The sequence below is a fragment of the Odocoileus virginianus genome, chromosome 33, assembly GCF_023699985.2.
Source record: "Odocoileus virginianus isolate 20LAN1187 ecotype Illinois chromosome 33, Ovbor_1.2, whole genome shotgun sequence".
NCBI lineage: Eukaryota > Metazoa > Chordata > Mammalia > Artiodactyla > Cervidae > Odocoileus > Odocoileus virginianus.
The window spans coordinates 19,176,617-19,204,094 of record NC_069706.1 but is presented as its reverse complement, the minus strand read 5'-3'; the positions used below and the strand labels follow the sequence as shown (position 1 = coordinate 19,204,094).

The following is a 27,478-nucleotide window of genomic DNA, read 5'->3' as shown; positions in this document are numbered from 1 at the left end:
GATCACAAAACATCTTCTACATGTATTTTCTTTGAAACTGATGACAACTCTATTGGTAAAAATTATTCTTTGTTTTCTAGGTCAGAAAAACAACCAAAAAAAGAGAGAGGGGTACATCCTTTATATAAAGCAAATGCAAAACATATGTGGCAAATCTGGAAGGTTTTTGTTAAGAATTTATTAGAAATATTAAAAATTGAGAAAACTTGCATTAAAAAAATCCAATTTTCAGCAACTTGAAAAACTGGAAAACGGGGCAACATTGAGCCCACACTCCCCATGGGGACAACCATCTGGAGCTGGATCTGAGCTGCTTCTTTCAGGTGGGACTAAGGCCTCCAATCCACTCTGTCTCCACTCAGCTCCTTCACTTATCTGTTACCAGAAGACACTTGAATTTGAGACCAGAAAGAAAGAAATCACTTTATTTGGAAAGGCAAAATTGAACTTAATACATATGCAAAAATAAATCTATAATACAAGCCACTTCTCTGGGTCCCACCCAGTGTCCACCTTGTCTAGGTTAAATGGTTACCTCAGAGATTAGAAAAAATGAGTAACAGGCACAATTGCAGAGAATATGCATATTTTGTCTCCTTCCCCCTGCCCCCCCACAAGCTGCACATACTTGTGTAAACATTTTGTTGATTTGTAAAACATGTCTAGTACTGCAGACAAATGTGCTGGGATGAAAGGAAAGGAAGTCATTAAAATAGCAACAACAGTAAGTTACCTGGCTTGATTCATCAAGGTTGCATTTGATGATAAATTCCCACAGGGCCTCAGGTGAGGAGGGAATAAGGACATCCAGCTGCACTGGGGGTTAGGGTTTTTTTTTTTCCTACTTACACCCATAAAGCCTGCTTTTTTTTCTTTTTAAACCTATACCCAAACTGAGAGACATTATACTCCAGTTCACTCCAAAATTTTATTCTCAGGATCCTCTAAGAGTAGCTCTCAGATCCTGGCTTCAGCTTAGCCTCTCACCAGCAGGATATTTGGAAAGAGTCTACCTTTCAGAGCCTTGGATTTTCCATCTGTGAAGATATTGATTGAAGATACTGATTATATCCTTGACTCTGCTAATCTCCTGGACCTTCACCTGCTTCTTGTACTTGAAGATAGTCTCTGATGTCTTCCCAGTTGGGCTGGAATGTCCTGAGATTTTTTTACTTTTTGGATGCCCAGCATTTGTGGAAAAAGAAGATGCCCTAACCAATTTTAGAAGGCACAGAACTATCTTTTGAAGGTGGAGTAAGTTCTGTTGGCTCAGAAGGATTTGTGTCTTGCAGATCACTTTGCTCTCACTTGTCCTTAAAGAAGCATTTGATTGGCTGTAGTATATCCAGGCCATTCCAGTCTCCTAGAGGAAAAAGGGACCAGCTGCTGACATTAAAGCCATATGGATGGGTGGAATTGCACAGGTGACCAAGCCATTCCAGACAGGCTGGAGCAACCAGAGCCACAAACACTCCATTTTTTATGAATTTACTGAGTGCTTACTCGGTGCCAAGGCACTGTGTTTTTAAGCACTAGAGATTGAAGAAAAATTGAGGTAATGCTCAGCTTCAGAGCTTAATATACTAACTCTTAGTCAGGATTAGAGCAGAGGCTGGCAAACTATAGCCCAGGCAGGCTGTTTTTGTCTAATAAAGTTTTTTTTTTTTGTCAATAAAGTTTTATTGGAACACCAGCTGCACTCATTCATTTAGGTGTCATTCACTGATGTTCCTGCACTACAACGGCAAGGCTGAGTAGTTGCAACAGAGACCATAAGGCCCCCAAAGCCTAAAATATTTACTATCTGGCCCTTTAGAAAAAAGTTGCCGATCCCTGTGTTACAGAAAAGCACTGACAGGCAACTAAGAAATGAGACCGGTGGCCAGGGAACATAAATGATTTGCATAATAAAATCTCAGAGAGTGAGGAGATTGGTTGAACTAACAACAGCAACAACAAAAGCATCAGTTAATGAGGCTTGAGAACTTTGAAAAGTCAGTTGCTTCTAGTTTACATTTAACAAATGCAAATTAACTATATGCAGTGGTTTAAAACACACAAACGACTTTAAGGCAAGCCAACTGCTTGATCTGTGCAAACAGCAAAAGGGTAATTAGTTCCAGCCTTTGGAGGAAACTGGTTATGGTGAGTCCAAACACAGAAACAGGGGTACCCGTGATTTATAGGTGATCCAAAGGATTTTTCAAGGGTAATTTTGACTCTGCTTGATTTTTCCTTTAGGGCACACTCTTAACTTTGGAACCGAATCCATGCAGAGGGTCATGACTCCACAGTACTTAATACTAACATGCTGAAGGACCTGTCTTAATGAACTGGTTTGTATGTTACGCTGGTTTTTTTTATGTTTTGATTTTTAAACAAAGAGATGTTGCTTTAGCACTTGGGGTTGATCAAAGCAGTCTGTTTTCTTTGCTATTTGAAACATCAGTTGAAATCACACTGATGTTAAATCTGAAATCCTTCTTTTTTTTTTTTTTTTAAATCCTTCTAAAGAGAACACTTATTAAATACAGATAGCCATAACCTGGCCCTGGGGAAACCACTGGAATTAATGAGTGTTTATAGTTCTTGCCCTCTCATTCTCCAACAGCTTAAACAAATCTCAAGGGACTGCTGCTGAAAGCATCCTACTACAAATGACAAGAAAATCAGCCAAGCTTCAAGCAGAAAATGCCGAGGATGGGGGTTGGGAGCAGATTCTTCGTAAGAACATCAGATGCTAAGAAGATACAGAGGAATACTGTACAAGGGGTACTTCAGTCATATTGTGGATGCTGCCACTGAGATGCAAAGTTCATGTCTGCTTGGAGGAAAGTCTTCAGCCTTCCAAGCCACAGCCCTTACACGTAAAAGCTTTGAGGTGCCCCCACTTCCACACAAGCTGAGGCAGGAATTAGAGGTAGTAAAAGTGTGCATATAGAAATCAAACCTGTTTTGTAAAGCCCACTGTGGAAAACATGCCTCAGAATGTAATTTGGCTGCATTCCACAAAATCAGTTGCATTTTAGGAAGGAAATTAAAAGATAAGAAAACAGTGTGTGGGTCCTCCCCCAGGGCAGAAGAGGGCCTGGGAGATGTACAATCTCACACACACCAAAAAACGCCACACACATTCTTCCAAATGCTCTGAGAAAGATGGTTTTGCTCTAAGACAGACATGACAATACACACCTCATGGAAAGCTAACATGCAGCTCTGCTCTTTCCCACCTGATCCTGACTCAGGAAACACAGACTCTGTGGGCCTGAGATTTCAGCCCAGCCTGAAAAGGCTGACGAGCAAAGCCTTAATATTTTCCCTCCAGGGCAGAAAAGATACATTTTCTTTCATCTCATGACAAACAACAACAACAATAAAACATAGAAAAAGAACCTCAGAAAGATATGTTGGTTCATTAGGCTGCTTTTTCAGTCCCCAGTGCCCTAGGGGACAGCTGCAGTGTCTCCACTGGTAGCAAAGACATTTTCAAGAGTTAAAAAAGAACATACAAAAGTTGATTTACTAAAAACATCTGCCCGCTCCAGCCCCCAAACAACCCTAAATAAGAAGTCTTTTTCTTCCCCCCTCTCCTAGCCCTGTAACTTGGGGCTGGCTGGCAGTGGTTTTTTCCAGCAAGTTATTCCTCCATCTGGGCCCAGGCCTCCTCCGCTTTCTCGTAGTACTGGTTGGCCAGCCGGCCTTTCATGGCTTCCATCGCTGCCTCGGCTGCCTGGGTATATAAGTCGCCTGAAAGAAAGCAAAGTAGGGCACAAAGAGGTGAAGAGCCTGTTGTTTTTGCTGCGGGGTATCCCTGATCCCTCTCCAGGAAGATCACCCCGAGGTTACTCCTTCTGGCCTGTCCCTGAACATAACCTGGGTGGGGCTCTGAGCGTGCACGTGATCCAAGCCGCGTCAATCAAAGCACCTTCCCTGTTCTTCACCAGGCCACAGGCATTGGTCGGGACTTAGGCACAGCCACCCAGAGTAAGCCATCCCAGGAAGCACAGTGACTGGTATAGGGCTCGTGGGTGATTCCAACTGAGTCATTGAGAATCAGGCTGAGGACATCTATTGGACAAATTGGGGCTATATGAAAGTGGAAGGGATAAAGTATCTAGATGGGTTTGGCCACCAAATGAATTTGTGGAGAACATACAAAAACACTTGGTTTTCAGTGCTTTTGGATTTAGAAGTTTAAAATAAAAGATTACAGGATTACAATATTAGTTGCTTGATTTTGTTATACTACTTTAAAAAAAACCTTTTAAACTTAGCCTCATCCTATACCTGCAAAACCAGGAGTTCAGTATGTCTGTCGTGTTATTTAATATATATAATATGCATCAACTGATGAATGAATAAACAAAATGTAGTATCTATAAAATGGAATATTATTCAGCAATAATGAGGAGTGAAGTACTGACATAGGCTGCAACATGAATGATCCTTGAAAGCAGGAAGGCACAAAAGGTCACATACTGTTATCCCATTTGTATGAAATGACCAGAACAGGTAAATCTATAAAGACGGAAAGTAGGTTAGTGGTAGCCAGGGACGGCAGGAAGGGGAAATAGGGAGTCACTGCTAATAGGTACCAGGTTTCTTTCTGGCATGATGGAAATGTTCTGGAATTAGGTAGTGGTGATGATGGCATAACTCTGTGAACATACTAAAACCTCAGAACTATACACTTTAAAATGGTGAATCTTATGAAAATGTCAGCTCAATTTTTGAATTGCAAACAAACTGCCCAAATTTCTAACATGTGACTATTAAAAATGTTCATCTGCTTACCAACTTAATAAAGCCCCTTTCTAAGCATCACATGGGTATCCAGCCTGGCAAAATACAGGCACAGTATGAATCTTTCTCCCACCAGAATGGAAAGAAGAAACTCAGTCTTGCATCTTGTTGTGATTCCCAGTGAGACAGGAATTATGTCTCTCACTATCCAGCCCTGTCCCACCCCAGTGGCAGGTCTGCCAGGCCCTACCTGATCTCTGTGGGTCCTTCTCCAGCCCGCAGCCGCCTGTGAACAGCATCTCCGCCTCCCTGGCCAGCAGCATGTACCGGGGTTCGTCTTGCATCCCATCATACTCCCCACCCTCATCACAGTCAGTTGTCTCCAGGGCAGTATTATACCAGTGGAGAGCCTTTGGCCAGCTCTGGGACCTTGTCAGGAGATACAGAGGAAAAGAGGAAGTTACCATGGCAACAGGGCAGGAAGGAGGAGGCCCATCAGCAGGAGGGACAAGTCAGGGATCCCAGTGGGACCACTATCTATGCTTCAGAACCCATAGTATCCAATGCCACCACATCTAAGGGCTGTCGTTCACACTGTAGATCTATATATTTATTACAATAGCGGTCAAGTAGTTTTCCCTAACAAAACTGGTATAGTACAATAATTTTCCAACAGATGGAAGTCGAGCATCTTGAGGAAGGGGAACATTTTTCTAGTCTACATAAAATCACCCTACAGGAATTCCCTGGCAGTCCCAGTTAGGACCTGGGGCTTTTACTGCCAGGGCCTGGGTTCAATCCCTGGTTGGGGAACTAAGATCCCACAAGCTGCATGAGGTGGCCAAAAACAAAAACAAAAAGAAAACCATAAAAAACAAAACAACTACCCTATGAGTTTGCATTAGCAGTGGGTGGTATCCCAACCAGTTTGCCCTAAACTCGTGCAGGAGAGGAGGTGGTTGGGGTACCCTTCACCAAGGCCCCCAGAACCTCTGAAAGCGGTCATCCAGCCCTTTCCTTCTCTGCCTCTGCTGACCAGCTCTGGCTCTCCTCCAGAAAACGGAGGGCTTACCCCAGAATAGCTGACTTCCCCCTTCGGACTCTGCCCTTCACCCTCAGTTCTTTCTTCTACGGCTGCACAATGGCCAACCCCCAAAGGCAGACACAAGTTCCAACCAAATCTGAGCAAAACAAAATAAAGACTAAATAGGGCAGTGGGCTCTTTTCCTTGGGGTGTGCTAATGCATATTACCAAACACGTGAGTAACTATAGTACCTCAGGAAAGAGCAAAGAGAGACACAGATAAGAAGGTCTGTGTGCCTCACGAAATGTCCCTGGAGCTACAGCTGTATATATAAACACATATATATGGACCCGGCTTCACCCTTCCGTCCTAGCTCCTGTCAGCCGTGCCAGACTCGCTGGGTCACTTTCTCTTCCCCGGACGTGCCAGCTCCTGTCTGCCCTTTGGCTTCTGCACCTGCTGCTCCCTTTTCTTAGAACATCCTTCCTTTAACTCTTCCCACACCTGGCTCCTCATCTCTTCAACCTCAGCTCAGCTTCAGGGACGCTGGCCCCAAATACTCTATTTCTTACCATTACCTCCAACTGTAATTCTCCTGTTTACTTATTCACTTGTTTATTATGGTTGCCCTGGCTAGAATGGAAGCTCTAGGAAGGCAGGGACCGTGTCTGTTTTATTCACAGCTACATTCCCAGGGCCTGGCAAGCAGTACAGCCTCTATAAATGTCTGCTGAAGCAGCTGGCTGGGATGGTGTCAGGAGATAATCTTGACTCCATTTTATTTTATAAAGAAAGGACGTTATTTGAAAATTATTTGTGGCACGTCCAGAAGACTGGGGTTTGAACAGTGGATTGGAAACCACTAAACTAGATGATCTCAATTCTTTCAGCTTTGACCCTCTTTGGTCTTGAAAGGCAAGGCAGAACTGCTCCCAACACATTAAATATAAAAGAAGGGAAAAGGGCCCACTCTCTTCCCACCCACCACACCCAACTCCACATCCACTGGTTAGCGTGTCCACCATGCCTTGAAATTTCCAATGACTTTTCCTTCTCCTATGAGATGGTAACTTCTGAGGAGGTCAAACCCCCTTAACTGCAAATAGCCGACTCTCATTAATGCTCCCTGAATGGAAGAGGCTGGGGCTGCTTGGAACGAGGAAGAAGAGTAAGAGAAAGACTTTGGAAGATGCTATGGAAGAAAATCTTGATAGATTTAACTGCACAAATATTAAAAACCAGCATGTCCCCAGACCCAATAGACAATGGGCACTGTGTGGCAAATGGTCTCCCTGCTGCCCTAAATCTATGGTAGCCATCTCTGAAAAAAGGTTTTAAGTCAACTCATATACCAATGAGCTAATAGCCTTAAAAAAATAAAAATTTTTACAGGGAATTCACTGATGGTTTGATGGGTAGGACTCCATGCTTCCACTGCAAAGGGCATGGGTTTGATCCCTGACTGGGGAACTAAGATCCCACATTCCACATGGCCAAAATATTTATGTGTGCTGTGCTTAGTCCTCCATTGTGTCTGACTCTTTCTGACCCCAAGGACTGTAGCCCCCCAGCTCCTCTGTCCATGGGGATTCTCCAGGCAAGAATACTGGAGTGGATTGCCATGCCCTCCTCCAGGGGATCTTCCCAACCCAGGGATCAAACCTACATCTCCTGCACTGCCAGGCAGACTCTTTAACATCTGAGCCACCAGGGAAGCCCATTAATACTGGGAGTGGGTAGTCTATCCCTTCTCCAGGGGACCATCCCAACCCAGGAATTGAACCGGGGTCTCCTGCATTGCAGGCAGATTCTTTATCAGCTAAGCTACAAGGGAAGCCCATATATATATATAAAATTATTAACAAATCAACAACAAAAAACCTATCATCTCAAATAAAAAGAGAAAGTAGACAGAGGACATATAGAGAAAACACATATAGTAAAGATTTTTTAAGGGCCTCAGATACATATATTCAATGCCTAGTACCAGTTCCCCACACCCACATGGTTGTTCCCCACTGCACTCAATGGGCATCATGTGTGTGTATAAGTCGCTCAGTCGTGTCTGACTCTTTGTGACCCCAAGGACTATAGCCTGCCAGGCTTCTCTGTCCATGGGATTCTCCAGGCAAGATTACTGGAATGTGTTGCCCTTCCCTTCTCCAGAGGATATTCCAGACCCAGGGATCGAACCCTGGTCTTTTGCATTGCAGGCAGATTCCTTACCATTTGAGCTACAGGGAAGTCTCAATGGGCATCACAGATGTTGGCATTTGATTTTGGACAAAATCATGTCATGTTTGTTTTGTTTACCTCCCCTCCACGTCAGTGATTCTGAGCCCCCCAAGAAGCAGGCTGATGTACAGTCCACTGGAGAAGAGATGAGAAGACCTAAGTTTTGGCCCTGCTACTTACTGACTACTTAACTGCGGACAAGCCCCTTCACTTCTTAGAACCACACATCCATAAAATAAGCCTCTAAATGCTGCCTGGTCTGTGTCAAAGAGATGTGTTGATTCTTTCATTCTAACAACCACTGAACCAGGCCCTGTGCTAATCACTGGCACTGAAGAGATGCAGGAAACCCAATTCTAGTTCTCAGTGAAATAAAATCACAGATATGAAGGCGCACCCAAATATAAGGGAGTATGACTGTTACATAGCAGGTAGCTGACAAACGTTTGCATGATATGTAATTCAGACATTTCAGACCCTGAGAGCTTGACATGACAGAGCCAGGGTCCTGACTTTGCTTCTAAACTCAGTGAGAGGGAGGTGAGAACATGACCCCCATAGGAGGGAAGTGCCAAGCTGCCCCAATCCTGGAGGTCTGGACACTGTCCCTTCCAGAAAGTCACAGGCGTCTGAGAACAAAGGGGGAAGCTGAGATCCACTGGTAGCCAGTGAGAAGTGGGTCCCACTGAGAGTTGAATTCCCTCAGCTGTCCTCTGCTCCTGGACTTCTGGAACCTCCCACCAGCCAAGCCAAAGACCCAAGATGAAGCTGCCATTCTCCTCTCTTGCCACCACCAGAGAATCCAGTCCTGGTATCTCTGCCAGAGGCATAAGGGAAAAGCTGTTAATACCTGTAGGGTTGTAACTGTCAAGGGTTTCAAAAAAGTGGGAAAAAAAAAAAAAAAAGTGAAAGTGTTAGTTGCTCAGTCTTGTCTGACTCTCTGCAACCCCATGGACTGCAATCTGCCAGGCTTCTCTGTCATTGGATTTCTCCAGGCAAGGATACTGGAGTGGGTAGCCATTCCCTTCTCCAGGGGATTTTCCTGACCCAGGGATCAAACCTGGGTCTCCTGCATTGCAGGCAGATTCTTTACCATCTGACCAACCAGGGAAGCCCAAATCACTCTGGAAAACTCACACCAGGACTGAACTCCCCTGGAGCTCATTTCCTTTCCTCCACTCCCTCTTAGAAGTGGAAACAGTAAGAACAAAAATAGGAAGAGTCCATTAAAATCACCCCTAATCCTATCATCTGGCAACAACTGGCTTTAGACCTGATGCTTCATATCCCTTCAGACTCTTTCCCAGACAAATCTTTACATAAAAGGGCTAAGATGCCATTTCTCTCTCACTTTATGTGCCAGTGAAATTACAGGCATCATCTCATTTAACCCTCACACAACCACACACAACCGCCCTAGGGTGCAGGTTCTATCAGTATTCTGATTTTCCACGATGAAGAAACTGAGGCCAGGGAGGTAAATCTACTCGCCCACGGCCACGGGGCTGGTACTCGGGGGAGGCACACCTGGAACCCAGGTCTGTTCTGATTCCAGAGCGGAGGCTCCCACCTGCATCCCAGGTTCCCACCAGCTCCACCTGAGCCACGGCCACAGTACCTGTCAGGGCTGAGGTTCTGGCCGGTGTCAAAGGCTCGTGCCACCAGAATCATGCACTGTCTGTCACCAGCTTCAGCTGCCTTCAGTAAGTAATCAAATCCTTTGGTTTTGTTCTCTTCTGTCTCCTGTTCATACAAACCAAAGAGGGGGAGAGAAAAAAATGAGCATTATATGTGAGGGGCTGCCAGAATCTCATACATCAGTCTTTTCCCTGTTTCTTGAATTGAGAGCTTCAGGTTGGGGCTGCTATAGAACTGCACATTGTGAAAAAGAGAACAGGGCTTTACCCTGCTGCAAAGAGCTCCCTGGGGTTCCCATCAGGCAGGGAGAAATGGAAGCTTAGTCCACTCCCACCTCTATCTGATGTGATTCTGCCAGAGACCACATCATCTACCTACCTCCAACAGGGGCTCCCAGCTTCCAATTCTTTTAAATTTTTTAGCAACTTTATCAAGATATAATTCATATAACTCATTCATTTAAAGTGTACAACTCAGCAGTTTTTAGTATAGTTACAGACTGTGCAACCATCACCATAATCAATTTTAGAATATTTTCATTAAGCCAAAGAGAAATCACAACACCATACCTGCGGGGGTCCAGCCTCCGCTGGTCCAGGGAACCCTTGGGATGAGCGGCGTCGGCGAATGCACACACACACACACACACACACACACACACACACTTGCAGTGGAAAAACTTCTTCTCTTTATTTTTTCTCTAACACCTTATATATCTTTTTTTCTACTGGGGCCAAGGTACGAATTATTGTTTTCAGATCTTTCCAGATGACGTCCCCCTTAGATCAGCAAAACAAGTCAGGGGATATTTTCCAAGACATAATTTCCCAGGGTACAAAATCTTCCGTCCCTAGTGGCGCGTGACAAGGATTGTTTTGGACCTCTTAGCCCACTCTGTTTTCAGGTTTAAACGTTCTTCTTGCTTCACTGCTTCACTTGAATAGACAAACGTTAGCTACAAAGAAACACATAGCTACAGGCAAAAAATATTTTAACAGTTTTACAGTATAATCAATCACTTAACCACTATAGCTTCTATTATAAGTTTACCTACTATAAAAACTTAACTTTTATATTATACACATACTACAATATCTTGCTTACTATTTCATCTACAAGCCATAATTCATTCTATTTTCACACAGCCGTCTATGATACCTATAGCACTAACACTACTTCCTAGTGTACTCCCAGGCACACCATGGGCAGGGGAAATGGAGTAGCAGCAGCGTCGCAGCTGCCTTAACCCTTACTCCACATTATGAGAACTTATAAAGTTTCCTTTGGCACTATGTGATTGTTGAACTTACAGCTAAATCTAATAGTGTTTGCGTGTCCAGGGATGGGATTCATAATCACATTTATAAGCAGTTTTAACTTCTAATCTATTTCCATATTCCCTAATATACCTCCTATATATAAAATCCCACATATCTATAAATGGCCTAAATCTAAATACCTCCCGCATACCAGGTTATTCATATGGTTCCCATCTCCCTGGGGGCAGAGTAAGCCTAACTCTTCTGGGAAGCCCCCAGACGTTTACACCCTAGAGATGTCCCTGGGACCTTCCCCGAGGTCTACCAGGAACAGCGAAAAACCACCAAGAATTCCAAGAAAGAGTATTAGCACAAACAAGACACATATAGCAAGAATAGGGAGTGTCCCGGAGCCTACTGGACTCGGATTCCCCTGGGTTCATGGCCTCCTTGGGTCCATGACCTTTACCCAGAGCCTTGTCATGGGCGGGGCGTTCGCTTGTCCTCTTCTTGGCTCCCGACACATACCCTTTAACTATTACCTCCCAATTGCTCCCCATCCCACCCAGCCTTGGACAACCACTAAACCACATTCTGTTTCTAGAGATTCCCCTATTCTGGGTATTTTATATAAATGCAATCATATAACAAGTGGTCTTTTGTGTCTGGCTTTTTCCACTTGGCATAAGGTTTTCAAAGTTCATTTCATGCAGCTTCTATCTGTGTTTCATTATCACTTATGGCCAAAAACCATTCCATTGTATGAATATATCACAATTTGTTTATCTGTTCATAAGTCATCAGGTGATGGACATTTGCGTTGTTTTCATTTTATAGCTGTTCTCTGTGAACACCTGTGTACAAACTTTTGTGTGGATGTATGTATCTATTTGGGGAAGGTTATATACCCAGGAGGCGGCTTCCTGGTGGCTCAGTTGGAAAAGAATCTGCCTGCAATGCGGGAGACCTGGGTTCAATCCCTGGGTTGGGAAGATCCCTTGGAGGAGGGTATGGCAACCCACTCCAGAGTTCTTGCCTGGAGAATCCCCATGGACAGAGGAGCCTGGCAGGGCTACAGTCCACGGGGTCAGTCACAAAGAGTGGAATATGACTGAGCACATATACCAAGGAGTGGGGAAGCCCAGGTGGCACAGAAGTAAAGAATCTGCCTGCCAATGTAGGAGGCACAAGAGATGCAGGTTTGATTCCTAGATCAGGAAGATCCCCCAGAGTAGGAAATGGCATCTGACTCCAGTAGTCTTGCCTAGAAAATTCCATGAACAGAGAAGCCTGGCAGACTACAGACCAGGGGGTTGCAAAGGGTTGGACACAACTGAGCAAGTGAGCATGCATACACAAACCTAGGAGTAGAACTTCTGGGTCACATATAACTCTATGTTTAGCCTTTTGAGGAGCTGACTGTTTCCCACAGTGGCTATACCAGTGCATTTTCCCATCTGCTTTTATTCTGCTTCTCCAAGATCTATCCAGAGAGAGATTTTAAGCCCAAGTCATGTCATATTACTCTATCAAAGCTGCTCTAGGACTTCTTATCTCGCTTGGAGACAAATATAAAGCTCTCATATCAGTCTATGAGGCCCTTCTCAACCTTCAGGCTTCAAGAAGTGTGGCAGGGACTACCAGTTGTCCCCCATATCCCTGCCATATTTTTTGCTGGCACATGGCTGACCCGCTAAAAACTACATTTCCCAGCCTCCCTTGCACCTGGAATCAGTCTCTTAATAACAAGAGGCCTATCCATAGGGTCTTCCCTGGCAGTCTGGTGGTTAAGACTCTGTGCTTTCACTGTAGGGGGCACAGGTTCAGCCAGGGGGTCTGCCAGTTCAGTCACCCAGTCGTGTCCCCATGGACTGCAGCACACCAGGCTTTCCTGTCCATCACCAACTCCCAGAGCTTGCTCAAACTCATGTCCATACAGTCAGTGATGCCAGGATGTCCAGTCAGGGAACTAACATCCAAGAAAGGAGGCCTATCCAGTCATTCATTCCCTGTCACAATTATCCTATCTCGCACTTAAGAACAATGCTTGGCACAGGAAGTGCTCAATAAAAGTCCGTTATTTTTACTTCTGTTGGAAATATTTTCATTTGCTAATTATTACCTGTATTTACATTCTTTTCCATCTGAAAGGTTTGCTGTTGTCAATAATAACCTAGGACACTGCTCAGAGTGTAGGAGCACTCAAAAATATGTGCTGGATTAGTGAGCTTTCCAGGTGGTGCTAGGGGTAAAGAACCCTCCCGCCACCACTGGTAGACGTAAGAGTCATGGGTTTGATCCCTGGGTTGGAAAGGTTCCCTGGAGGAGGGAATGGCAACCCACTCCAGTATTCTTGCCTGGAGAATCTCCGTGGACAGAGAAGCCTGGCAGGCTACAGTCCATGGGGTTGCAAAGAGTGGAACATGACTGAAGCAACTCAACACGCACTTAGCACAGATGAGTGAATGTCTTTTTTTTTGAGTGAATGTCTTAGCAAGATAATACGAAAAGGTCCAAACAATGGGGGCCATGGGGAAAGTGCGAGATGGGCCAGCAGCTTTTCAGGGCACTTGCCCATGTTTTATATTTTTGGCTGTCAGAGCCAGTCCTAGAGAGAAAGGCCTTTGAGACACCTTCAGATGAGAAAACTGAAACAGCTTCTACATCTCTTTAGAAAGGGGCTTAGGTGCGACTGGTGTAAACAGACTGAGAAGGGTCCCCAGTCCTGGCCCCTCACCACTCATTCTGGGCCTCGGCATTCCTTTATTCAAGCCTCAGACACTTCTAAGTATCCTCTTTGCGCCAGATGCTGGGCAACAGGCCGATGTGGCAGGAATACTGGAGCTGGCTCAACAAGCTCATGAAAAATGATGTGACAGCAAACCAGTCATAAAACACAGACTTTATTAAAAATTAAATTATATTAACTTATAGTTAAATGAAAGGTAACAAACACCCAAAGCTCATCACTTCCTAATTATTTTACTCTGCTTCAGTGTTATCTATGGTCTTGAGGTTATTAATATCCATTGCAGGGCTTCTCAACCTCAGCACTAATGACATTTTAGACGGGATAATTCTGTTGTGTGGGGACTGGCCTGTGTGCTGTAGATATTTGGCAGCATCCCTGGCCTCTGTCCACTAGACTCCAGCTGTACTTCCAGAGCTGTGACAACCAAGGTATCTCCTGACACTGCTAAGCATCACGTGGAGGAGGAGGATGCCTGATTGAAAGCCAATGGCCTATGGAATCTTCATAGCAGAAATGCTACATAACAATGCACTGCTATACGTTCCCTCCAATTCTGTGCTCAGTGATGTTATGTTAGTACCTGGACACTGGCCACAGTGGGAGCATTTACACCAAGAGATGGTAAAATATTAAGAGTGCAGATTCATTTCAAAGTATGCTGTGTCTATAGCCATTACATTGTGATGAGTGCAAGAAACTGGAGTCTCTTCAGTATTTAAAACTATCATCTGATTCAGCAAAGGAGTCTTGCTCATGTCAGCAGCAAATAAATGAAGCTCCAACTCTGACAAAGAGCTTGCTTTTTTCACTTCCATTTTACTCACTAAAATAAGTGAAAGTGTCAACCAGTATCCACGTCAGAACTTCACTCCTTCTTCATCAACCACAATCAGAGGGAGGCTACAGATATGAGTGCCACAAAAGTTAGTGAAAGAATTCTGTAAGGATAAACTAACCCTATGGAATTCACAACAGAATATTTTTATTATTGTTTGTAAACCGTACTTTCCACTTTCATCACTAAATGTCTAATAAGCCTACATACATATATGAACAAACATTCCCTCCCCACCTGCAAGAACCAGTCATTAAGCATTTGCCAGCATACCACTGGCTAAATGAGATGTATTCAATCCAGCCCTCAGGGAGCATGGAGACTAGAGAAATGAGGGAATTTTCATCCACCTGTCAAATCCCCCTCTCCCCAACCAAACTTGCTCTTTCACCATCTAAAACAGGAAATAAAAATGGTGTAGGGGCTTCCCTGATGATCCAGTGGTTAAGAATCTGCCTTGCAATGCAAGGGACACCCATTCAATCTCTGGTCAAGGAAGATTCCACATGCCACAGAGAAACTAAGCCTGCAACCCGCAACTACTGAAGCCCACAAGCCTTAGAACCTGTGCTCCACAACAAGAGAAGCCACCACAATGAGAAGCCTGCACATCACAAACATCCATGGCTAATTCATTTCAATGTATAACAAAAACTACTGTAATGATGTAAAGTAATTAGCCTCCAACTAATAAAAATAAATGGAAAAAAAAAAAAAAAAAGAGTAGCCCCCGGCTCACTGCAGGTAGAGAAAGTCCACGTGCAGCAATGGAGACCCACCATAGCTAATAAATAAATAAATAAATAAATAAATAAATAAATCTTTAAAAAAGGCTTTGAGTTATCCCTGTGCATGCATGCTTAGCTGCTAGTCACAGCCAACTCTTTGCAACTCTCTGGAGTGTAGAATGCAGGGTCTTTCCAAATGGACAGATTTAATTAGTTAAGATGAGGTCATACTGGAGTAGGGTGGGCCCTAAACTCCACAGGACTGTTGTCTTCATGAGAAAAGAGACACAGAGACACAGACGGAAGGCCATGTGAAGATGGCAACAGACTGAAGTGATGTGCCCACAGACTAAGGAACACCCCAGATTGCCTCTACCCACCAGAAGCTAGAAAATCACGGGTATGTCGACACCTGATTTTGGACTTTGACATCTAGAACCGTGAGAGAATGAATTTCTGTTGTTTTACGCCACCCAGTCGGTGGTTATCCCTTATGGCAGTTCTAGGAAATGAACACCCTCTTGGAATTACATGTGAGGATGAGAAGATGGAGGAAAAGGTAGGAGGGAGATTTTTCACTGTAAACCTTTTTATATTAAAAAAAAAAAACTTTTTAGCCATAGGGTTGTCAAGGGTCTTCCCACACCCTCTCCCAGTCTGAGACCCACGACTGTCTGGGCCATGGCCAGGCCCACAGAGGAGGCCTGGTACCCTGTGCCCATGACGAGCCCAGCCTCATCCAGCCACAAGCCTGGCCTACATGACGGGGGGACGGGAACAGATAGCTGGGGGCACACGCACACCAAAGGCCTCTCACCTTCTCTAAGTACGGGATCACACTCCCCAGGACTCGTCAGGACCTGTCCACCGTGCCCATAGAGCAGGGGGCCCAAGAGGGAGCAGACACCCTCACGGATTCCTGGCACACCCGTCCTGTCTGGGGCCCCCTCTCTGGCCTCGTCTCCTGCACCTCCTCCTCATTCCCCATGCTCCAGCTACACTGATGCCCTCCTGTCCTCCAAACCCCACCCTGGCTGTCGCTGTTCCCTCCGCCCACAGTGCTCCTCCCACCCTTTGCCTGGCTGACTCCACTGGGTCTTCAGCTCTACCTTAGGGATCACGTCTTTCATTCATTCCACAAGTGAATGCTGAATATGGAGTCTGTGCCAGGCCTATTCTAGCCACTAGGGAATGATAATCAGGAAACCCCAGCTAAGGCCCTTCCCTCATTTGGGAGGGAAGCATCTGCTTCTCCCATCGCACCAGGTTGTAATTGCCTGGGAACATGACAGTCATCTTAACTCAGTCCCGAAGGCCAGAGACCAATTCTATCAGAGTCAGCTAACTTGGAAGTTAGCCGGGCCCCAAAGTGATGCTCAGGAAATTTCCAGGGCATAAACCCAGGGAGGGAAGGGTGATGGGTGGACTGTCCATGGGATGCTCCAGGCAAGAATATTGGAGTGGGTTGCAATTTCCTTCTCCGGTGGATCTTCCCGACCCAGGGATCGAACCTAGATCTCCTGCACTGCAGGCAGATTCTTTACCATCTGAGCCAGCAGTTCAATTCAGTTCACTCACTCAGTCATGTCTGACTCTTTGCAGCCCCATGGACTGCTGCACGCCAGGCCTCCCTGTCCATCACCAACTCCCAGAGTTTACTCAAACTCATGTCCATCGAGTCGGTGATGCCATCCAACCATCTCATCCTCTGCCATCTCCTTCTCCTCCCACCTTCAATCTTTCCCAGCATCAGGGTCTTTTCCAATGAGTCAGTTCTTTGCAGCAGGTGGCCCAAGTACTGGAATTTCAGCTTTAGCATCAGTCCTTCCAATGAATATTCAGGACTGATTTCCTTCAGGATGGACTGGTTGGATCTCCTTGCAGTCCAAGGGAAGCCACCAGGGAAGCTCACAAACCCAGAGAAGTGGGGAGGGAGGTGGGAGGGGGGATTGGGATGGGGAACACATGCAAATCCATGGCTGATTCATGTCAATGTATGGCAAAAACCACTACAATATTATAAAGTAATTAGCCTCCAATTAATAAAAATAAATGAAAAAAAAAAAACAAACTCAGAGGAGGAAGGGTGATGGGTTGACTGAGCCCCCACCCACTCACCTTCAGAGAGACATCCGCCAGGATGTGGTGGGGCAGCTGCGAGTACATGAGTCCCAGGCCTACGATGGCCTCCAGCTCGCCCAGGTCGGCCGCGTGCTCCAAGTGGAAGACCGCCGACTCCCGGTCCCACTCCTCGTCCTTCTCGCAGAAGCGGCCGGCCTCGTGGTAGCGCACCATGGCCAGATGGACCTGCCGCAGATGGCGGGTGGGCCTGGCTGCCTGTAGGTCGCAGCCACAGCCCAGGGGCCCCCAATCAGCCGGGGAAGCTCCGGGTTGGTGCAGAGAGGGCATCACCATACCTTCCCCAAAATGGACTTCCCGATTTTCTTCTCGAGGTCCAGAGCGTTGAGCCTCTGCACTTCCAGGGCCACGGCTGAAGGTCTCGGCAGGTGGAGGCGGGAGGAGTTGAAGAGATTCCACTTTTCCACGCAGACCTGGGGAGGACCCAGTACTTACAAGCCAGAGAAGCGAGAGGCTAGGGATGGACGCACCCTCCCAGCTACGAAAGCCAGCCTGGCAAGTTAGGGGGCGTGGACCCGTGTGGTGTCAAGTTTTCTTGGACAAAGGGGGCCTATTTCCAGTCTCCCGAATGATGCCAGCTCATGGGCACTGAGGCAAAGCTGAAGCACTAGGACCCAGAGGCTAGCACCACACACTGAGCAGCTCGGAGAAGGGTCCCCTCACTTAACCATTTGAGTTGGTCAGGGAGGCTCAACCCTGAGCTGCTGCCCACACAAGGCTCCAGAAGAGCCTGACTACAGAGCCGGCAGCACATCCACTGTGCTTTCTCGGCACAAGCCCAGGGTGCTTCTGCTGTTGGGCTTAGAAAATACGCCATGTCTCCCAGCTAAAGACACCCTTGTCCCACGTTCTCACAGGACAGAGCCAGGCTGCCTGCTGTGTGCATACATGAGTGTGTGTGCACGCATGTGCTAAATATCCTACAGTGCCCAGGGCAGCCCCCACAACAAAGAATGACCTAGCCCAGAGTATCAGTGGTGCTGTGGTTGGACAACCCTGACTCCACACCATGCTGTGGCCTTGACCTGATTGACAGATACCTCACGGTAAGTAAATATTGCATGTATTGCATGGTAAGCAAATGCCATGTGATACATAATCTGTGTTCTGGAAGCACCAAGAGACAAGCCTGCCCTGGTTATCAGGGAAGGCTCTTGGGGGAGGTGCCAGAGGGGTCCAGCCTGGGAGAGCAGACAGGCTTTGAGGAGATAAGACCATGGAGGAGGAAGGACCTTGCAGGCGGGAGACACTCGCCTTAGCAAAGGCTGGAGGCCAGAGGTTCAAAGTTGTGGCTCAGAGTCAGCTAGAGAAGAGGGTTCCTGAAGCTGGTCTTTCCCACACTTGCCTGATGATAATCACTGAGCTGCTGCTTAGAACTATTAGCCAGGACACCTGGGGAGAGTCGCTTAAGACCCTCATTTTCTTATATGTCAAAAGGGGATGAATAGGGTTAGCCTGTCTCACTGGGTGGCTGCAAGAAGTGTTCATAAATTAACACTAGAAGGAGCTGAGGGGCGTGACCACCCTAATCTCCTCTAATCCTCGCTGCTGATCCCTCAGCACCCCACCCAGGGCAGGAGCTCGAAAAGTATTTGCCAAAGGGATTGGCTCCTTTGCAAAATCTTCTTTTAGGAGATGTATGAATTGCCCGGGCAGGCAGAAATGATGTGACATGAAGGGGGAGACACAGAAAGAGAGCCCGGAAAAGACAAGCAGCAGCCACGACGAGGACTCCTGGGTGTGCATTACCCGTCCGGAGCTGCCCAGGCTGTCTTCATCCGACTCGTACCTCCGGTTACCGTTCGCGTGGCCCTGATGGAGGCAGAGATCAGAGTGATCCAAAGAGCGGCCCTTCCTTCGAAGAGCCGCCTCCTGGGGAACTGGCCCAGCCCTCCCAGGGGGCCCTCCTCAGGGAACTGGCTCAGCTCCAGGAAGCTGGCACATTTGCCAAGCAGAGAGGATGCTGGGAGACAGGCAGGACTGATGCGCTGGTCTCACGTGTGCATAGATGGGACAGATTCAAAGGCACAGGATCCTGGTAGGCAGGCACTGAGAAAACTGGCTTCTGAGAACAAGCGCTTCTTCCCTTAGCCAAAGCCCCCAGTCCCTGTCTATATTCACAGTATCAAAGCTGAGACCAGAGGCTCCCAGCAAGGCTGCCTTGATGCCCATGCTCCATGCTGGCATTGGGGAAAACCTAAGCAGCTGTTACTACCTAAAATCGCCCTCACCTGAATGCTGCTGGGAAGACAACTTAGGGCATTCTCCATCCTCCGGAACCTTCCCGAGGGACTGCTGGAATCCTGTGCCTTTGAGCTGGGCCCTTCTACCTACACCACCACCATTCTGGCCCACTGCCCAGCATCCTCTCTGCTCAGCAACCAGAGGTCCCAGCTTCACCGTTCCATGTGCCCACCATTTTCAACCTTGTGTCTAATCGCCCATGCTTATCCCCTTACTAAACTTACTAGTCCCCGTTACCTGTTTTATCTTCTGCCCTGCATTTATCTCAAATGACTTATATATTAATATACTTTATGCTCTTAAGACCCACTCACATTCCCCCCTAGTTCTCTATCCTTCTGGACAACTAGGCAACAGGGGACTCTGCTCTCATTTCCTGGGGGTTCCTTACATGCTCTCTGGGCTCTGGGTCGTCCAGGTCACCCCGCTTCTCACTGGGGTATCCGCTGTCCCCACTGTTCTCAGAGTCCTGTGGGGAGAAGATGGTTCTAGAATCTCAGAGGTCCTCTGAATATCTGGCGGTGACGTGATACCTGGAATCTCATCCATTTGCTCTCTCTCTGTTGCCCCATCTCCTCACTTAACATTCTCTTCCTCCTGGGTATTTGGCTGGGTAACAAGGGAGCAGTAAGAAATAGTGGCGAAGAACGTGGGCTCTAGACGCAGACTGCCTAGGCTCAAATATAAGCTTTGTGACTTGCCAGTTGTGACCCTGGACAGTTGTTCAGCCTCTCTTGAGCTTGATTTCCTGAGCTGTGGGGATTCATTATAGCATCTTTATCAAGGGGCTCTGAGGATGAAATGAGGTGTCACACTCAGAGTGTGGATCACAGTAAGTGCTATTATTAAGTGACTCACCCATTTCACAGGCAGAAAAACAAAGGCTGGTTTAAAGGAAAAGACACAAGGATAAAAATGTAGCATTGCAAACAATTATTTACAACCAAGCCCTTTGCCAAAACTGCACAGGTCAGTTCGGCACATTTTTTATTCTTCTAGATCTGAATTCTGTTGTAAAAAGGAATCTGGTATAATTTAGAATTTCTAAAACTTCAGTCATTTGTCTTTCACTGTTGAGTTGCGATCATATCTGCATGTCACCTGCATCACCGTTCAGCTAAAACTTTTATTTTCTTCCTTCTTTATTTCACTGAGAGACATTTCAAACACACCAATAAGAATAGAGAATTCAAAAATGAACTCCTGTGCCCAGTTGCCAAGTTCCAACAGCTCTTAACACTAGGCCTTAGTTACTTTAGATCTTTTATTTCTAAAAGGAATTGAAACATTTCTGTTAAAATGTAGACTTCTTAATGAGTCTCTTCCTCACCCCATTCTCTTCTTCCTTGAGATAAAACTCCTCTCACAAATTCATACTTCTCTTTTGTCATTTTTCCTTAAATAAACCATTTTATTTTACTTAATATATTTTTAAAAGCAGCTTGGTATCACTACCATGAATGTAAAACTTGGATCAGTCTCCTAGGCAGATGGGAGCCATGGGACACACACAATGGAATCCTTGGCCTCCAGTCTGGCCAGGAATCTGCTCCACCCCAGGAGCAGTGTTACCCTAAAAAGGCCTCTGCCCTGGTTTCTAGACGCACCCCAGGCTTTCCACTGCCCTCCCCCAGGCCTTGCTCTCTGTGAGTCAAATAACTATTCTATTTTTTTTAACTATTTCAATTTTTAAAATTGAGATATAACTTACAGACAACTAAACTGAAGTGTTCAGTGTGAGGAATGAAAGGCTGTTTTTGAAATCAGATCACAGGCTATACTCAAAAGCTCCAGGCAGCCCCCGCCTCGCACCTACTCTCTGAAAGACCTTGGGCTACATGTCCCATCCTTGGTAACCACCAAGCCAGGCAACACAGTGCCTCACTCAAACCCCAGCTCTGCACTTTCCAGCTCTGGGACCCTGGGCAACGCAGCCAGCCTCTCCAAAATACACCGTTCTCATCTGAAAAATTGTGGAGAATAACATGAAGGACAGCAGTACGCAGAGGGGTTCAAGGCCAGATGGCCTGGGTTTGAATGCTGGCTCCATCACTGATTGACCACGAGCAAGCAGCTTACCTTTCTGTGCCCCAGTTTCCCCACCACTAAGTCAGGGATATTGGGAGCACTGCCCAAGCAGTGCTGGGGACAAGCTGGTGGCTGAGGCAACAGATGGGAGGGAGACTTTTCTCCTTGCTAATCTTCCGAATCTTTTCCTTTTCAACCTACTCTGAATTTCTAAAACTCATCCTAATTCTACAAAGAAAAGTGAAAGTGAAAGTCGCTCAGTCGTGTCCGACTCTTTGCGACCCCATGGACTATACAGTCCATGGAATTCTCCAGGCCAGAATACTGGAGTGGGTAGCCTTTCCCTTCTCCAGGGGATCTTCCCAACCCAGAGATCAAACCCAGATCTTCCATATTGCAGGTGGATTCTTTACCAGCTGAGCCACAAGGGAAGCCCTAATCCTAATTCTAGGGTAAAATATAAAAGCTATTCTGAGAGGAGAAGAAACTATCAACTACCTCACAAGTTATGTGAGAATTAAATGAGAATTAAATGAGAATTATTTATCAGACTCTTAAAACTGTCTGTCCATAGTGACAATTCCGTATGTGCATCTCTTCCTACTTTCTTCTGTCACACAAGAGCTCTGCGAAGCAGTCAGGAGTGAAGCTGAACCTTCGGAGCTGAGCGGGCAGCTTAAGGTACCATTGGCTTGTGCAAGGGTGACATTTCTGCAAAGTCTGTTTAAAAAATTCTGATGAGCTTCTTTTATCACACAACTTCTTTTTTTCTTATGTCACATAACAACAGGCATATGTGAATCTACTCTTTCAACTGTAAATTCTATGAACTCCAAATGCAGAATAAGTATTTCTGATGTAAATAAAATAAATAAGTATTTCTGATGTAAATTAAACTGAGATATGCTAGTAAGTGTAAATTACTCACTGGATTTCAAAGCCTTTAAAAAAACCCAACAACTTTTATTTCTTTGTTTTGGCCCCACCATGCAGTACGTGGGATCTTAGTTCCCCAACCAGGGATGGAACCCGTGTCCCGTACAATGGGGGGTGTGGAGTCTTAACCACTGGACTGCCAGGGAAGTCCCTCTAATTGATTTTTGACACTGTGACATATGTTCCTCTGAACGCAAATATGTCATCTACGGTGTCTTACAGTTGAATCACGAAGAGGCTGCAGGAAATCTGTTTTGCTCATCAGACCTGGGCGCATCACAGCTGCCTGTGCTGTGCATTACACATTGGACACCCAGCAGAGCCCCTTCTCCCCCAAGACACACACTCGTGCCAAACCAAACCCAGGGCCGAGCCCAGCATGTACCAGCAGGTCACACTGCTGCTGACTTGGATTCTCTGCTCCAACCACCTCCGGAAACGGAAATGGACCCAGCTCTTCCCAGAGGCAGCTGCCTGTGCCTTTCTGCCAGTGCCCCGAGCAGACCTGGGCTGCCCACCTCTGAATCTGACGACTCACCCTCAGTTCCCAGAGGATGGTGTCCACTCCTGCCCATCCCACCCCACCCCACCCCCTCCACTCACCCGGTGGTTGTCCAGAGGGTCCTGGTCTCGAGGTGCCATGTTATCGAGATCGCTGAACACAGGCCAATCTGGGTGGGGAGAAAACAGAGACAGGCAGCAGTTCCACGGCTGGAACAGTTCACGAGATCTACCTAACCCAAACACAGCTGCTGCCAAGCCTTTCTTCTCTTTAATTTATACTTATTTATTTTTTGGGCAACACCACATGGCTTGCAAGATCTTAGATCCCTGACCAGAGATGAAACCCAGGCCCTCGGTAGTGAAAGCACAGTCCTACAGAAAGCACCACTGGACCACTAAGGAGTTGCCAAGCCTTTTTTATTTGACATTTATAAAGTACAAAAATGGGAGAAGAAAGTTGTTGGCACCTGAGAGGCCTCAGTTCCTCTTCGAGAATTTACCCAGACTCTCTATGTGCCAGCTGCCTGTACTTGTCCTGAGTAAGTGGCTTAGCTGCTGCATTGCCTCGGGGTTTTCATAAGGCAAATGGTGATATAATTGTGTATTGTATTGATCAGCATTATACACTTGACCTATGGTTAGCCCTCAGTGAGGTGCAGTTGTGAATGAAAAAAAAGGCATTGGTCCATTTGGGGTACCAATGGGGGTACAAATGGGGTACAAATGGGAAGTAGCTACAAATGGGAGAAGCCTTAGGTGGTTTAAAAACCAATAATTTTCTCGTAGATTTCAGCTTTTATCTCCTATCTCAAACTCTCACTAACCAAATCTGGCTTGTCTGCTGTTTTTATGCTTTTTTTAAATAATCTTTTTTTTAAAGGAAAAAAAATGTATTTATTTATGTTTGGCTGTGCTGGGTCAGTGGCCGCGTGTGGGCTCTTTCTCTAGTTGCTACAAGCAGGGGCTACTCTCTGGTTGTAGACGGAGGGCTTCTCCCTGCAGTGGTTTCTCTTGCTGTGGAGCATGAGCTCTAGGGCAATCAGGCTTCGGCAGTTGTGGCGTGCGGGCTCAGCAGCGGCAGCCAGCAGGCCCCAGACGTAGGCTCAATAGCTGTGGCGCATGGGCTCAGCTGCTCCGTGGCATGTGGGATCTTCCTGGGCAGGGATCAAACCGGCATCCCCCACATTGCAAAGTGGACTCTCAACCACTGGACCACCAGGGAAGCCCTCTTAAGTTTTTAAGAAAGTTTTTCATATTTTTAAATGGCTGAAAAAAATCAGACCTACTTTGTAACATGTGAAAATTACATGAAATTTAAAATTCAGCAACCATACAGTTTTTTGGAACACAGTCACACTGATTTGTTTTAAATATTGTCAGTGGTCATGTTTATGTTGCCCACAAAGAATAAAATATTTACTCTCTGGCCTTTTAAGAAACAGTTTGTCAACTCCTGCTCCAGACTATTCCCAAGGCCTTTTGGTGGTGGTGTACAGGCTTCTTTAAAAAGCATCCTCTCCTGCTCCCCTGGGGCTTCTTTCAGCTGAATAACTGACCACAGTCCTGCCAGTTCTTCAGCTCAAAACAATGGAGTCAGTCTTGCCTCTCCTCTTTCCTGCAGCTCCCACATCTGTATCACGAGTAAAGTCTGTCCATGAGTAAACTCTTGTCACTTCAGCTTCAGAATTAATGATCGCTGTTTTGCTCCTGTGACCTAATCACATGATGCTAATGAGTTTCTGAACCCTAAACAACCTTCAGATTCCTGCAAAAGCCCTCTTTGGCTGTGACAGACTTTCTTTTAAGATACTAGTCTTTATTTGCTAATACTTTATTTAGAACTTTTGCCTTGTATATTTTTAAGTGAAGTTGGGATAAAAGTTTTCTTTTTTGGTGTTTTGTCAAATTTTGGTGTAAAACTTTTTGCAAATTTCAATCACTGAAAAATGTTACCTTGCTTTCTACAATACAGGTGGTTTTGACAGCATTTGGATGACTGCATCTTGAAAGTTTATTAAAAGAACTCATCCATAAAGCCATTTGGGCCATCAATCTCTTTGGTTGGCATGTCTGATTTTCTAACAGAAGTGAAAGCCAATTTAGCCCTGGTGCTTGCCCCCTCCAATCACAATAACCAGGGGCCAAACCATCACTCACGGAGGTGGTCCAGTTTCTGGCTGTGTGGCGTGGCTGAAGATGGCGAGGAAGGGAGAGAGTCAAAGGTCACGTCACTCATGTTGTCATCTCCGGAGTTCTCTGAGAGGCGAAGGAGCAGTGGGGGCCGGCTTCCCGAGAGGGTCCTCACCCGGGGGCTCCCGCACTTTTCCTCTGTCCCCCTTAAGATGGTCTTGGCTGACTGCTGGAGAATTAACAGGGACATGGAGGTCACACAGGGACCTTTTGGGAACAAAGGGTTCTTCCTGTTGCCTGTTGGTCCCTCAAAACTTGAGACCCTTTCAGCCACAGAGGCCTTAGGGACTGGCAGAAAATCTAAAAATAATCAGAGGGGGATTAACCCAAAGGCCTCTATAAGAAGGGGCATCTGGAACATGAGCTCTGAGGGCCAGCACTCCCAAAGTGATGACCACCATTCATAGCCCTGAGCTGGGGGATGTACTGAAGAATCCCAAGCTGGTCTTTGACAACATGGCCTTATATCTGGTCCATGTACTGGGGGTGGTAATGGGGGTATAACAGGGATACAGCGAGGTGCTCAGTGAGCCAAGTTCAAGTCTTTTTTGTCAACACATCACACAAACCACAAATCACACACACCGCACTCACTATCTGTACACATCTGGTCCCCTCACTCTGGGCAAAAATGGACCCAAATCAAGCAGACCCCAATTCCTCTATTAGTGGGGATAGTTAGGAGGGCTGTGTACACTGGTTCAAAAGGGGTGAGGGACACAGATGGGACTAAGATTCTTCTAGCCACAATATTCCTCAATTAAGCATCACGGGGCCTGGGCCACCAGCACACAGGAAGCAGTTTTCTGGTCCTGCAGCAGAAGGGCCCTGCCAGTCCGCACATGCTCATACTGGGTACCTACCAGCAGCTTGGTGTTCTGATTCACTGCATCCCTCTCTCTTGGGGACAGGTCAAAGGGAGCGAGGCCCATGCTCTTGCAAATCCGGTTGCAGGCATGCGAGTGAAAGAAGAGAGCCATCCCGCGGACACCTGCAGACAAGAGTTGGGGGTCTGGAGCACTGTTCTGTTTTGGGGTGGGGGCAGGGCAGTACTGAGCACCCTAAATGTGGCAGGGGCAGGTGTAAAACATGCTAAGCAGGCAGGGGCCAGACGTCCCAGACTCCCATCTCCACATCTAGGGCAAGCCCATATATGACTTTGGCCTGCTTGCCCGGGTGAACAGGGAAGCATGGTCTCTGGGGCCATGCTGGCTTTCCCGGCCTACCGAGGTTTCCATCTCCAAAGTCAGTGCCCCTCTCGGTGTGGATCTGCGGGTCAGTGTAGAGGTCGCCCACGCCCTGGATGTCCACCACAATCAGCTGGTGGCCAGAACGCTCAAACGTGAAGTGGCTGAAGGCCTGTGGGGCGAGAAGAAGGAAAAGGTGACCGCAGAGACCAGGCTGTGGGCTGCGTGGACACCGGCAGACACTGCTCCGACAGGCTGCGGTACCCCAGCTCTGCCCACGTTGGGGGCCTTTCTCTGCAGGGAGGAGCATACAGAGGCAAGGACAAAGCAAGAAGCCCTGTTTAACTCGGAGGGGCCCGAGGTCTGCTGAGAAGGGACACGGGGCTCTGCAGGGGCCTCACCTGCGGTGTCAGGCGCACGTTGTCATCACGGACAAAGCCCGAGTTAGAGTTGTACTTGATGTACTTGCCCTCGATGTAGTGTTCCAGGTGGAACAGCGGCCGGCCCGGTCTCTCCGTCAGCTCTATGACGCACATCTGCATGATGTCCACCTGGTGGGAAGGCGGGAGGAGTCAGGGGAAGGGCAGGGCCCAGGTGGCACCCTCCTCTGATAAGAGGCTGGAGCAGAAAGGTTGAAAGTACTGATTGTCCCCAGAATCCATTCCCCTTTTCCTTTAGAATGAAAATTCCTGCTAAGGCCTGAATAAAGAAAGTGAAAGTGAAGTCACTCAGTCGTGTCCGACTCTTTGCGACCCCACGGACTGTGGCCTATCAGGCTTCTCTGTCCATGGGATTTTCTAGGCAAGAATACTGGAGTGGGTTGCCATTTCCTTCTCCAGGGGATCTTCCTGACCCAGGGATTGAACCCTGGGCTCCTGCATCGTAGGCAGACGCTTTACTGTCTGATCCACCAGGGAAGTCCATGGCCAGAATGGATCCCTCCAAATTTCATCCGTTGAAATCTCAATGCTCACAGGTGATGGTATTAAGGAGGTGGGGCCTTTGGGAGGTGATAAGGTCAGGAGAGAAAAGCTC

The 27,478-nt window shown here is 46.7% G+C and overlaps 1 protein-coding gene across 6 annotated transcripts in view; it reads right to left on the bottom strand.

Annotated features, from left to right (window-relative positions):
* Positions 1–397: 397 nt before the first annotated feature.
* EEF2K (eukaryotic elongation factor 2 kinase) overlaps positions 398–27,478 on the bottom strand; it is a 68,345-nt gene continuing 41,264 nt past the window's right edge. For 5 of the 6 annotated variants that reach the window (XM_070461011.1, XM_070461017.1, XM_070461014.1 and 2 more), the window contains 12 exons: positions 26,845–26,994; positions 26,483–26,615; positions 26,120–26,247; positions 25,224–25,425; positions 23,166–23,233; positions 19,990–20,067; positions 19,104–19,166; positions 17,633–17,767; positions 17,334–17,522; positions 9,622–9,746; positions 4,994–5,172; positions 398–3,747 (listed from right to left, as the gene is read on the bottom strand). In XM_070461011.1, the coding sequence (XP_070317112.1) occupies positions 3,638–3,747; positions 4,994–5,172; positions 9,622–9,746; positions 17,334–17,522; positions 17,633–17,767; positions 19,104–19,166; positions 19,990–20,067; positions 23,166–23,233; positions 25,224–25,425; positions 26,120–26,247; positions 26,483–26,615; positions 26,845–26,994 (1,560 nt within the window). In that variant the 3' untranslated portion in view covers positions 398–3,637. The remainder of the gene's footprint in view (positions 3,748–4,993; positions 5,173–9,621; positions 9,747–17,333; positions 17,523–17,632; positions 17,768–19,103; positions 19,167–19,989; positions 20,068–23,165; positions 23,234–25,223; positions 25,426–26,119; positions 26,248–26,482; positions 26,616–26,844; positions 26,995–27,478) is intronic. The other variant, XM_070461015.1, reaches the window with a different exon arrangement.